Source organism: Colletes gigas, unplaced genomic scaffold (genome assembly GCF_013123115.1).
Source record: "Colletes gigas isolate AHSC1104 unplaced genomic scaffold, ASM1312311v1 Colletes_gigas_Sc00011, whole genome shotgun sequence".
In the NCBI taxonomy this organism is placed as follows: domain Eukaryota; kingdom Metazoa; phylum Arthropoda; class Insecta; order Hymenoptera; family Colletidae; genus Colletes; species Colletes gigas.
Window position 1 is genome coordinate 6,242,821 of NW_025106640.1, and position 12,264 is coordinate 6,255,084.

Here is a 12,264-nt window from a genome sequence, read left to right on the forward strand (position 1 = left end):
ACTTTTCGATATTAGACGTTCGAATCAATAGTACACAAGTACCTTCTCTTATTTCTTTAAATGAATTTAATTTATTCTCCTTTTTTTACAACTAAGAAATTATTAGGAAATAAGTATGTAACGTTATAATAACACGATATCGTTTTAAATATTACAATTTGTGAAACTAATCCGGTATTGTCCGGCTGAACACGTGTTGCACACGCGCCATTACAAATATTTCGTTCTAATTCCCTGAACAGTCATCATCAAATGTGTGTACACGCAATAGCTTCTCTGACAAACACGGTGTCAGCAACGCGCGATATGATTGAAATGATGGAATCTTGCCTGGCTACGTAACAAAGCAGTGACTGCGTAGAAATTGTTTACATAGGTCTGTATTGATAATCATTCGCCTCGCAGTTTACGTAAATCATCTTGCAGTTCAAACAATTGTACATTATTCGTAAAACATACGCGACACGTGCATTTTTCCATCAAAATTTGGGTCAACGTACGAACGAAAATTCACGCGTCGATATACTCGTTGAATATGTAACGAATAATTAAAATAATCCATAAATCCATCTGTTGTCGAGGCGCGTTAAACAGAAGCGATCCCTCAAAGTTGGTTCGTCGAAACCTCCGGAAAGGGACCGATAGATAGTGATTTTTCAAGGAGGTTAGTAAACCCACCGATGGGTCGTTTAGAATTTACCTTTTCGCGATAAGCCGGAACGCGAATCGCTCGTGACGATAAACAGGCGTCTTTTTTCACGATTGGTATTCAATATCGGGCACGAGGAGGGCTTATCTGCGCTCGATGCTTGTTTTCCCTACCTCGATTTCTCTATTCCCGAAGTGGGACGCATTCGCGCGCAACGAACATTAAATTCATATGGGGCGTTCCGGTGAGAGGACAAACTCCTACATTGGCCCCGGTTCGTTCTCTGGTGTCCGTCGTAATTTTCCGTTCCCTTGTTCCTCGGTTTATTCTGTTCTCCTCTATGGAGGCTCGACGTACAGAAGTTAATAGAGAAAGAGAGCTAGAAACAGGAAAGGAGAAGCACAAAGAGAGTATACCATTCGAAGGGGGGGGGATCGTGAAACGGCTGGAGGGAAGAGCGAATCGGGGAAAACGCGGAGGGGAATGTGGTGGGAGGCAGGATGAAGTAGTGGCAAACGGCCCTGCGTGATACACAGCTGATCGGTCGTTCCGTGACGAAGGAGCTGTTTTGGTTGCGCGTGTTGCATCGCGGGTGGCGATATCGTTTATTCTACACGGGGATGACAGTGAACCGCGATTGAGAATCCCGTATACATGCGATTGTTTGTGTGCTCTATGCAATTTGACAAAGTATCGGGAGCAAGAGATACGGGCGGCGGTGTAAAACCAGTTGTTATATTGCTCGCAACATCGGCGCATTGCGGATCGTTGTCAGTGGCGTCGGGTCAATTGCATCGCGGATATTTTCCTTTATTTCGAAGGAGATCGTTAACGGAGAGAAGGTCTATGACCGGATCACGAAGAGGTTCACCTTATCAGGGGAACAAAACGAGCCACGACCTAGGTGTGACCAGCATCAGATTGAAATTGATGAAGTCCGAGGTAATCGGGGAGGAGGACACAACTGCTGATCCTGCAGTTTGTGAACATTGATATCGGTGCGCTTGCAGGTCCTTGCAATAATCAGTTTCAGTGTTGTAATTCACCGTGTTCCGTCTATCTGCTAGCTGTCGTTTTTCTTTTTCGTTTTTCCGTGTTCTTTTCATTACGTTTATCCGTATGCACGACCGTACACCGTAATCGTGCGTTAGATTTTCTTTATTCGCGGTATCAGCGATCGGTTTCGCTTTTCCTTTGTACAAATATATTCGTACGCGGATACATGCGTATATGCGCGCGCGCGCGAGTGTGAACGTAAAAGAAAAGGTCGATGACAATGCAACGAGTCCAAGATCAAGACAATGGAATCAACATCAAATTCGGGGCGAGCAAAGGCAAGGGAAATTACAAGCTTGTGGCGCAGAGCGCGGAAAACGAGAAGGAAACTAATCTCAACGGGACCAACAAGCAAGGTATATTGTCCATTTAAATTTATTTATCTTTTTTCGAATGGATCCGATGGGCATTTATTTTTTTACATTCGTGGCTCGAGTTTCGACTGACGAAACGGAAATGGGGGTAACAACGTTTCGTGTTATTAATTTCTGCGTCGATGCCTAAAAATATGTTACGCTTCGGCTGTTGATACTTAAACTTTCCTGGATAAATTCTATTAATAGATTTTATCAGAGTCATTGATTTTCAACTTGTTCCTCTGTTTTTTCGTCTTTGTTTTTGTTTTTACTTGTTGAACGGAACAAAGTTTGCAAAATATTTAGGGCCAAGAAAAGTTTCAGACACGACGTCCGATTTCATTTGAATAAAAACAATGTGTAACGATTTATTCGCGATGTTTATTCGATTTAACAGTCGTTTATGATATTCTATAATTAGATTTCTTATTTTTATTTATGATATTTTATAATGAATAAAAAGTCGTTTATCTTTTATTCATTATTCGAAGATTCTTATCTACATGAAGATTTTACCCATCTGTTTTACATACTCTGAGATTAGAAAGCATTACAACATTTATCATTGTCTTTTAACTGTATACAAAAATAGTATTAGATGTATAATGTATAATTTTCATACATTTCAAATCATTGTTTTATTATGAATAAAACAAGAAATTTTTAAACAATAAAATGAGCAATATGATCCTCTAGTAGTCTTTCCAACAGAGATGTATTATTTTGTTCTTCAGTTAAAAATGTAACAGCCGAAGAAGAATTAGTTCCACCAGATGGAGGATGGGGTTGGCTTGTTCTTTTAGCATCTGTCATGGTCAATCTTCTTATCCCAGGAACAGTAAAATCATTTGGTGTTCTGTTTGTTGAATTTCTTGAAGTTTTTGATACATCACCCTCTACAGCTGCTTGGATACCAGCTTTGTGCTATTTTCTATATAGTTCGCTTGGTAAGATTTCCATCAAACATCTAAGATCACAAATTAAAAAATTAACTTGTATTATTCCTTTTCTATAGGACCTCTTTCCAGTGTATTGTCAGTTAAATACTCCTATCGAACGGTAACTCTCCTAGGGGGAACGTTTGCTGCTGCAGGAATGATGCTGAGTTATTTTGCAAACTCTGTGGCCTTTTTATGTGTTAGGTAATTGTATTGCCATTGATGAAAATGCATATCTTCTATATATATTGCTTTAAATGTAACTATTGTTTGCTTTGTTTTTAGTTACGGTGTCCTGGTAGGAATCGGGGCAGGACTGGCTTTCCCACCGACAGTGTACATTGTAACTTCTTACTTTGTACGGTTACGTGGGCTTGCAAACGGGCTCTGCATATCCGGTAGTGCATTGGGTTCGATATTCCTTCCTCCCATTCTTGGAGTTCTTCTACGAGAATATGGATACAGGTATGTCTTTTGTTACATGTATGAGTAAACAGGTACGACTCTATTTTTCTGCTAAACATTAAACTTGTAATTTTAAAAACAGGAAATCATTATGAATTATTGAAAATGAAAGTTGAGATTTTTTATCATTATTTCAATATGCATTTATTTAACAGTATTTCATTGGGTTGAATCGATATAACAACGATATGTTATGTATTTAAATTGTTTCGAATATGTTTTTATTTGAATTTAATAACTAATTTTTTCTCAATCGCCCTAAACGAAATAACAAAATTAAAATACGCTCTCGTACATTAATTTTTAATTAATTTTGACAAAATTTAATATATCTGTGATTTTGTGGCCTTAATTGTCCCATTTTGATGTAATTTGTAACATTGGAAAAAAGTGTGTTACAAAAGTACAAGACATTTGTGTATTATTTACGTGCATCTTCTCGTTCTCGTGAAGATCTGTAAATAAAGTGTTATTGTCGTAATATTTTGTGAAGATTATATTTGGTGAGTATTTTTACATCATTATTACAATTTATTAAATAAATGTGAAGTTGACTGATGTGCATGTTCAGAAAGTTCCTCCCGCGGGTATGTTCAGATAAACCACGCGTGAATTTTGTGCAAACAATACTGTTATACATCTCTGTAAATTTACAGCTATTCTAGCTGTTTTACAGCTTTTCTGTCAAACGTGTTATCGCTAAAAATAACGAACATTAACCGTTCGACGTTTGTACGGTAAAGTGTACACACGTGTAAAGAAACGTCATCGATCGTAGAAGAATTGCTAGTTAGAATTACTCATTTTCCTGTTGTAATCGAGAAAATTAATATACTAACCCGGGTGTCTGCAACTGAAACGGCACTTGAGGTCATAAATAATGAGCCGCTCCTGGCGTGTTTAGGTAAGAAACCTATTCAGTTACATGCGTTTATTTTTTTTTTATTTTTTTTTTTATGTTTATTTGTATCAAAATCGTTTTTCCCATCATCGAACATTTACATTTTGAGTAATATGTTTTTCCACTATTTTAAATTAGAACCAACCGCAATGTGACCACGATAAAAAAAAAAAAAAAGGACGCAAGTACACCTAGACCATAAGTAGCTTCCCGTGGTGACCTTCATCTTAATAATGACGACTTTAAAGGCTTCGTACGCGATCCTTGCAATCATCAATCCGCGATTTGCTAAATTCGCCTGATTTTGTCCCCCTCGCCCCCCTGTCGTTTATTGTCACGTTTAAAAATATCCTCTACTTTGTCGAATAGCCCACGTACTTGTATCTTTTACCCCGATACCCCTGACGATACGCTTAATATTTGACGTTCCATTGCCAAAAAGTTTCCCCCTCGTATAAACACATTTTAATCAAAAATAAAATACGGATGTGTGCATAGAAGATAACACTTCTTTTTTTTTTTTTGTTCGTTATTTTCAAAACGAATTTGCTTCTCGTGCTCGTCGAAACAGGAAGCGAGAAAAAAAATCGACGGAATAATCAGCCGGCGAGGCGAGTAATTGTGTACATGCAAATATCTTTTGTTGTGTGCATACGTAATAATCACGTTCGCAAGAGACCGCGGAAACGTACGGTTTGACGTTGAAAGTACTTGCACATTTTTACGTGCACACGCATTATGGAGCAAACGCGTGATGCTCACGTGTTTGGTGTTGGAACGTGTCGCGACTTAAAAAAAAATACACACGATAAAATTGAATTTGCTCGTTTAATTTTATTGTTTCGAAATTGCGATAACCGAACAAAAGACGATTTTTTAATCGAAAAGAAAAAAAAAAAGAAAAATTTATATTTTATCTTTTTGGTCGAGACAGATGCTCGTTGCTTGTTTCCTTGTTTATTTATCGGGAAGGTGAACGTGTGGGTAGACGTTATCAATTGATCAACAAATATGAGTGTATGTTAGTTGATAGTTCAATGTAAGTCAAAGTCAAAAATTGCACTTCGTCTGTTGTCATCATTTATTTTCCAGTTTTCTTTCCAGCAACAGAGGCACACTGTGCTGCCGCGTCGAATGACTTTTCGACGAGAGAATTTATGGTCGTTAAATAACGAATATCTCGCGTATCGAATAAATTCTAATCGCCGCTAATTTGTGGAACGCGTTACCGCGTGACAAATTGAACGTAAACCATTTTATTTATACATATATACATATATATATACAGTTCACTTGAACAATACGTTGAATAGATACGTAAGATCGAAATCTCTGTTCTGTCTAAGCGTTCCCTTTATTTTTCTTTTGTTCCAGAAAAAATGTGTTCCGTGGAAGAGGATAGGGACAAAATGCGAATTTCGAAGAAGATGAACTTCTCATTACGCAAAGAATATTGTACGCGATCTGAAACACGTTAAAAACATAACTTCTTATTATTATTTTTATATTTTTTTTTAAATTTTTTTCACGAAATTTCAAACATTTTTGCATCACTCTAATCTCTCGAGCTGTTCTCCATGTTCTGCACGAACGCATCTGAGTCACTAGTTTCCTACATGTTGTTTGTGTTTTATGTATATTAACTGTTTCAGATTGACGCGCAACATCGGGTATGTCATTGTCTATCTGTGTTCTAATTGAAGAATAATTACGGCGCACTAGACTCTGAGATACTTGTACCAGTACCTTGTAAATTGCTTAAATCAGTTATGTAACAATAGTGTTAAACTAAGTCTCGTATATTATGGAATATATAAGACTTTATGTTAATGTGATAATTTTATCTGTGATAGTTTACAAAAGTATATGGAATTAATCTACTTATAATATTTAGCGAAATTGTCGACGACAATGTCTCGTATGTTATATGGATTAATTACTACAGACTGTATTAGCGGAACTGTATCTGTGGAGTACCTGTAATTCATGGTATTAACTTTTATATAATTTTTTTTTTTTTATAAATAACGATAAGAAATGGAATGTTATATGTTCTGATTATGTAATCGAGACGTATGCAAAGGAATATAAATAATAAAGCGTTTCTATAAACGCTTGTATTTGTTATCTTCTTAATTATTTTCGTTTTATTACATCATAGTCATTTACATTAAGATCCTCATAAGATCATCAAATATTTGAAAAAATATTTCCTATTCCATTCCATACTTATACAATTGTCGAACGAATGTATTTGTATAGTAATTCCATTGACTTGTAACTTGGATGTAACATTCACTATTTACGAGTGTGATAGAATTGTCCGAAATACGTCTAGAGAACTTAACGCGCCTACGTCCTCTGTGCCCGTCAGGCTTTTGTAACACGAGTTCGATTGCAGCGTCGATTCACTAATGTTCGTACCGATTCTTTTCTTTAACCCCGACAGCCATGGAATATCCTGATGACGATATTGTAAGCTATTGCATTCCCGATAATAGACGGAAACGTTTTTGCTAAAGTTTATTTTGCTTTTTTACAGAGGTGCGGTATTAATAATGGGTGCTGTCACTTTGAATGTATGGGCGAGTGCTCTGTTATACGAACCGGTGGAAAGACACATGGTGCCCGCTTCGACGTCGAATAAGTCGAACGACGATGACTTGGAAGCCGCATCGATAATCGTAACTAGTCCCGAGGACGAGAAGAAATTAAGTTGTATGATTTCTTACGCGGACTCGAACGAGAAGGCTGCCCCGATCGTACCAAAGAGCGCGTCTAGCGTCGCATTAGAATATTATAAGAACACGCCGGTCCAGACGAGGACGAGAAAGATAAGCATGCCGACCGGACGCGAGATAACGGGTCAGATGCACAGCACGCCAGCGCTGCACGCGGTCCCGGAACGCGGCGGTGACTTTGGGAAGCTGTCAAGACGGAAGTCGCCCTTCCAGTCGCCGAGCACCTCGTCGTTCAATTACGTTAGCACCCCGTATCACGGGAGCACTCTGTCCGCATTGCACCCGGAGAGGGCATCCACGCTGACGTTGAACGCTATATCGAACACGTTCACGAGAAAGACCGCCGACGAGACGAGCAAAGTCGAAGAGAAACCGCAGAACAAGTTCTTCGATTTCAGTTTACTCAGGGACCCGATATATCTCGTGATCCTGATCTCGAACTCGACGAACGCCGTCAGCTACACGAATTTCGTAATACTGCTTCCCGCGTACGCGAACTCGTTGAAGTTCGACAAGAACAGGTCTTCCCTTCTTCTCTCGATAGTATCGATTTTAGATTTAATTGGACGCATCGGCGGCTCCGCTCTTTCCGACGTCTCTATAATGCCGAAGCATTGGTACTTCGTTGGTGGTCTGTTCATCTCTGGTATCTCGTTGGCCGTTTTGCCAATAGCCACCGACTACGTGATGCTGTCGGTCTATTGCGGTATATTCGGTTTGGCGTCCGGCATCTACGTCGGTATCACCGCGGTTATCATGGCCGACATGTTGGGCACGGAGAAGCTTACGTCCTCGTACGGTATCTCGTTATTCGTGAACGGTATCATACAGCTGATCGGCCCGCCGATCTGCGGCCTTATATACGAACAAATCGGTAGCTACGGTCCGATATTTAGCATATTAGGTATCATTTTAGTCGTAGGCGCATCATTGTGGGGTTTCGTGCCGTTCATTAGAAAGAGACAAGACGCGATGGAGAAATCCAGCCGGGTCGAGAAATTATAGTTCGTTCGTGTACAAAAGGGGTTCGCTGTCCCGCGGTTTGAGAAGATGTTTCAATTGTACGATTATTGTAGAAGTTCATATAGCGTGTCTCGGTATAATAATAAGTATATAATTATGAAATACTGTGATGTTAGAATGAATGTTATTGTATATTCTACTGGCACTGTGATGACGTACGATCCACGCGCACATTTTCAGGTGGATTGTCGGGAAACAATTTTCAAAAAGATATATTTTTATGAAACACGAGAGTTTCTCTTTTCTCCAAATTGGAAAGTATCTTGCCTTACGAGTGCGAAAAGAAAACAATTACTCTTTCGAAGTAAGTTCTTATTAAATACTAAAAGAAAACACACATAGGAGTAACTAAGTACTTAGATCAAAGCGCACTGGCTGCTGGTGCTATTGTAACTTAAAGAACAGAATGCAATAATATAATTTAGTGCGCGTTAATTATCTTAGCATGTACGTAATTATGAAGAAAAAAAGAAAAGTTAATTACTTGTTTTTACACTTCTCTTGAGAAAGGGATAAGCATGTATATAATTCCTTAACTGTTAAAAAAACACTTGGACATTTGAAATAGGGTCAGTAAATTTTGTTATCGATTAGATTTGTTTACAATTCACCGAAAAATATGCCTTAAAAGTAAGAAATAAGCACTTTGTAATTAATAAATTACATTTATAATACTATACAATATGTAAAATAAATGACACCAAGTACGCATATATGATTTTGTAGCAATCCTGTGAAAATGGGCAACTACTTATATTCCCGAGGTTAATAAAAAAAAAAAAAATTAATAGTTTGTACCTGCTTTATTCAAGGGTATACTAATAATAATAGCGACAATCAGTTTTGATATTACCAAACGAATGGTAAAATGAATGTTAAAAAGGTGGCCCTTTCTCTATGATTTTTATATATACTTCCTATGTGGAAAATTTCGACAATGTGAAATTTTTTTTTTCTTCCAAGCTATCAGAAAACATCAACTATATCGTATGACTTATTTTTTTTTCGGTTCATCTTCGGAAGATGTTGGAAGTGAACGGAAATTGGGGAACTGTTCCCAAGGTGCAGACAATTCGAATCTACGAAATTCTTGCGCCAATTCTAGCGGTTCGCATACCACCCTCTTCTTCTCGTCGTCGTAGCGTACCTAACATAGGAACACGTGTTTTATATCGCTTATTATACATTAAATATATCTACGAAAGTACGTTAAATTATATTATTAAACTACCTCTACGTAACCGGTCAGTGGAAAATCTTTCCTCATCGGATGTCCTTCGAAACCATAATCTGTAAGGATTCTACGTAGATCCGAATGACCGGTGAAGAATACACCAAACATATCCCACACCTCCCTTTCGTACCAATTGGCAGCATCGTATATCTTTTCTACGGATTCCACGGCAGTCAATTCATCCGTATAAGTCTTTACTCTAACGCGTGAGTTGTATCTCAGCGACAGTAGATTGTAGACAAGCTAGAAGTCGCAAGATTAGGAAACGATATTTATTACAGAAGATATTAATATATAAATTAATAATTTAACAGAGCCGTACCTCGAATCTATATAAACGTGTAGGAACATCTACCGCAGTTATATCTGCCAAACAAGTAAATTGAGCGGTATGATGATTTTTCAAGAATAACAATGTCGGAGTAAGGCCATCCGGGGCAATTAATATTTCAAGCTCGTCGCCGGCAGCTATCTGCACCATTTGCACATACTTTGGTAAACATTCGGCAACGTACTGACCAAATTTCTTTAAATTCTCCAACTCCACCTGAGTACGTTTACGTATCGTTGCTATTAGAAAAATAGAATATTTTCGTAAATTATAAATACATAAAAGACCATATATTCGTGGCATTAAACGATGATCAAATATACAGTGAATAATAATGTTACGTACGTTGTGTTTCTGTTTTTTCAGTCACCGTAGTGGACGTTCTTATCGAAGGAAGAAGATTCGGGTAACCTGCCAGTTCAGTTAATAATTTATTACATAATACGTGTAAGAGAAATTGATGGATTATCGAAATAAATTTATTTACATTTCGGAGCTGTGACGGGAAAACTGCGTGAAATCTTCAAACAGTTTCTTAACAAAGACGTCATTTTTACTTTAAAATCCCAGAACACTGACTTGGAACACCTACACAAATATAGGCGACATTCGTTTACCACGCACTCTAGAGAATAAAATTGACACACACGTACAGGGGCGGTTCTCTGCGAATAATAATTAATAATCAAATTGAAAATTTCTATTCTTCGTTGCCTGATTATTTCTTTACGATAAAACCAATTTCTTTATTGATCAACAAAATCTAGATTTTTTTTTTTGGTTTTTTGAACGATTTTTCATCGAGAAAATTTTTCAATAAGTAAAATTAGACGAGGCAAGGTCCGGTGAATAATATAATCGTTGTATTAAAATTCATACAGATTAGAACGAAAGTCTATGGGGAGTGTACTTTGTTTTATTTCATTATTTACATTATTACATATAGCAGTATCCTTGCAATATAAAACTTAATTCTAAATTGTCTTGTTTACATATTACATGCAGTTAAAACGTAAAAAGAGATATGATTATCAGCTACACAGAATGTTCTTTGAAGCACACTGTTGTTCAACCTTTTGCATTTCCACAAGTATGGTTGCTACAGCATGCCTCAGTTGATGGAGTTTGGGCAAAGATAATTCGAATATCTGATGTTCACCATTGTTGAATGTCCATTCCATTATAATATGTGGCTCCAGAACCCTATTTATAGTGCTACAAATAGAAAATTTGATAAGTTATGCTGATATTAAAAATATACCTCAATAAAAAAAATTGACATTGATTAGACTAGATGTAAAATTACCTAGAAGAGATGGTGATGTCTACACGCCACTTGCATGATATCAAGTGTGCATAAAATTTTGATCTATTTATCAAACCTGCTACTAGTTCTGGTCGTTTTTGACCGTACACAATGGTAGACAAGTCATCGATACAGTCTGAAGGCAATCTAGAAAATAATGTTGGTTAATAAATTATACAGGGTGTCTCAGATTTCAATGGTCAAACTTTGTTAGTATATGTTATAGGATTAGATGAAAATTTTGTATATAAACATTGGTTGTTTAAAGTTTCATTTAGACCCATAGAATATGTTTATAAAATTTGGCCATTAAGTAAACAGTGGGGTATGTACTTTAATTCATCTAATATTTGTTTGAACTCAGCAGGCTTAACATTTTGAGAGAGTGTGCCTAAATGGACTTTTAGTATTGTATGAATGACCGAATAATATTCATCCACAGATTCTTCTGGCACATTATACTTCTGACTTATCCTGTCCAATATTCCTCCCTCTATGTGCTCTTGATTTATTGCTTTTACAGCAACTATGAAAGATAAATTTCGTAATTATTGATATTATGATTATGGTGCATAAGTACAAATAAACTTACTTTGTATCAAAGGACGAACAAACACCTTTCTTAGCTCGGGGAAAACCTTCGTTCTGTTTCCCAACGCGTGCAAAAGTTGAGTTTGAAAAGTTGACATTTTAATCGCGAATTCGTTGTTTATTGTTGCTCCACGGATTACAGAATGGAAATACGAATTACATACATTGGGTACTGTAATTGGTCATGAGTTAATTTCTTTAGTCGACGAGTTTATGTGATAAGTAGGTTAGGTACATTAAATTATTAATTTCATAAATAATATTTTAACTGTTGGATTGATCATTTCTTTGTAGACAAAATGTACAGTAGAATGGTACAATCGGAGAGATTATACGCCAACAAAATATTCAAGATTTTAGCAGAGTAGTTTCTCTTTCTAGGCACAGATGCCACCACCTACCACATATGCTGTTTGTTTTGCATGAATTGTTATTGTTTAGACGTAAATTACAGGAATTTTATTGTTTTTTAACGGAATGAAAGCTGTACGGTCCAGAATTGGTCGTCAATCGATTGATTGCTGAAATCAATCGATTGAGATAATTTCAAGCTTAAAAAATTATTAAAATACTACTATTTTTTATTTTAAATTATAACGAAGAGCTGCCAATTGTTGAAAAATTTAGATATTCAATTTTGTTTAGTTCGAATAAAATAAATAGATACTCTAAT

At 36.8% G+C, this 12,264-nt stretch overlaps 3 protein-coding genes across 3 annotated transcripts; 1 reads left to right on the plus strand and 2 right to left on the minus strand.

Moving 5' to 3' along the window:
• Positions 1-1,149: 1,149 nt before the first annotated feature.
• LOC122398355 (monocarboxylate transporter 9) lies at positions 1,150-8,420 on the plus strand. The gene is made up of 5 exons (XM_043398124.1): positions 1,150-2,061; positions 2,796-3,008; positions 3,077-3,203; positions 3,285-3,464; positions 6,908-8,420. The coding sequence occupies exons 1-5, from the start codon at positions 1,920-1,922 to the stop codon at positions 8,109-8,111; spliced, it is 1,866 nt and encodes a 621-aa protein (XP_043254059.1). The 5' UTR covers positions 1,150-1,919; the 3' UTR covers positions 8,112-8,420.
• Positions 8,421-9,117: 697 nt separating this feature from the next.
• On the minus strand, positions 9,118-10,329 carry LOC122398392 (NADH dehydrogenase [ubiquinone] iron-sulfur protein 3, mitochondrial). Its single transcript, XM_043398196.1, has 5 exons — positions 10,182-10,329; positions 10,040-10,105; positions 9,686-9,933; positions 9,361-9,606; positions 9,118-9,276 (listed from the first exon to the last, which is right to left on the minus strand). The coding sequence occupies exons 1-5, from the start codon at positions 10,243-10,245 to the stop codon at positions 9,124-9,126; spliced, it is 777 nt and encodes a 258-aa protein (XP_043254131.1). The 5' UTR covers positions 10,246-10,329; the 3' UTR covers positions 9,118-9,123.
• A 275-nt stretch (positions 10,330-10,604) lies between these two features.
• LOC122398401 (COMM domain-containing protein 5-like) lies at positions 10,605-11,935 on the minus strand. The gene is made up of 4 exons (XM_043398206.1): positions 11,593-11,935; positions 11,334-11,526; positions 11,001-11,147; positions 10,605-10,909 (listed from the first exon to the last, which is right to left on the minus strand). The coding sequence occupies exons 1-4, from the start codon at positions 11,687-11,689 to the stop codon at positions 10,726-10,728; spliced, it is 621 nt and encodes a 206-aa protein (XP_043254141.1). The 5' UTR covers positions 11,690-11,935; the 3' UTR covers positions 10,605-10,725.
• Positions 11,936-12,264: the final 329 nt, after the last annotated feature.

What these genes read in the sequence shown, in the direction of transcription:
- LOC122398401 (XM_043398206.1), bottom strand. Translation starts at nt 11,689, where the DNA reads ATGTCAACTTTTCAAACTCAACTTTTGCACGCGTTGGGAAACAGAACG. An exon ending in CAAATATTAGATGAATTAAA is followed by an intron (nt 11,148 to 11,333) that starts GTACATACCCCA and finishes ATTATTTTCTAG; the next exon opens with ATTGCCTTCAGACTGTATCG. An exon ending in GACATCACCATCTCTTCTAG is followed by an intron (nt 10,910 to 11,000) that starts GTAATTTTACAT and finishes TTCTATTTGTAG; the next exon opens with CACTATAAATAGGGTTCTGG.
- LOC122398392 (XM_043398196.1), bottom strand. Translation starts at nt 10,245, where the DNA reads ATGACGTCTTTGTTAAGAAACTGTTTGAAGATTTCACGCAGTTTTCCC. An exon ending in CACGTTTATATAGATTCGAG is followed by an intron (nt 9,607 to 9,685) that starts GTACGGCTCTGT and finishes TGCGACTTCTAG; the next exon opens with CTTGTCTACAATCTACTGTC. An exon ending in CACTGACCGGTTACGTAGAG is followed by an intron (nt 9,277 to 9,360) that starts GTAGTTTAATAA and finishes TTCCTATGTTAG; the next exon opens with GTACGCTACGACGACGAGAA.
- LOC122398355 (XM_043398124.1), top strand. Translation starts at nt 1,920, where the DNA reads ATGACAATGCAACGAGTCCAAGATCAAGACAATGGAATCAACATCAAA. An exon ending in GTGGCCTTTTTATGTGTTAG is followed by an intron (nt 3,204 to 3,284) that starts GTAATTGTATTG and finishes CTTTGTTTTTAG; the next exon opens with TTACGGTGTCCTGGTAGGAA. An exon ending in CTACGAGAATATGGATACAG is followed by an intron (nt 3,465 to 6,907) that starts GTATGTCTTTTG and finishes GCTTTTTTACAG; the next exon opens with AGGTGCGGTATTAATAATGG.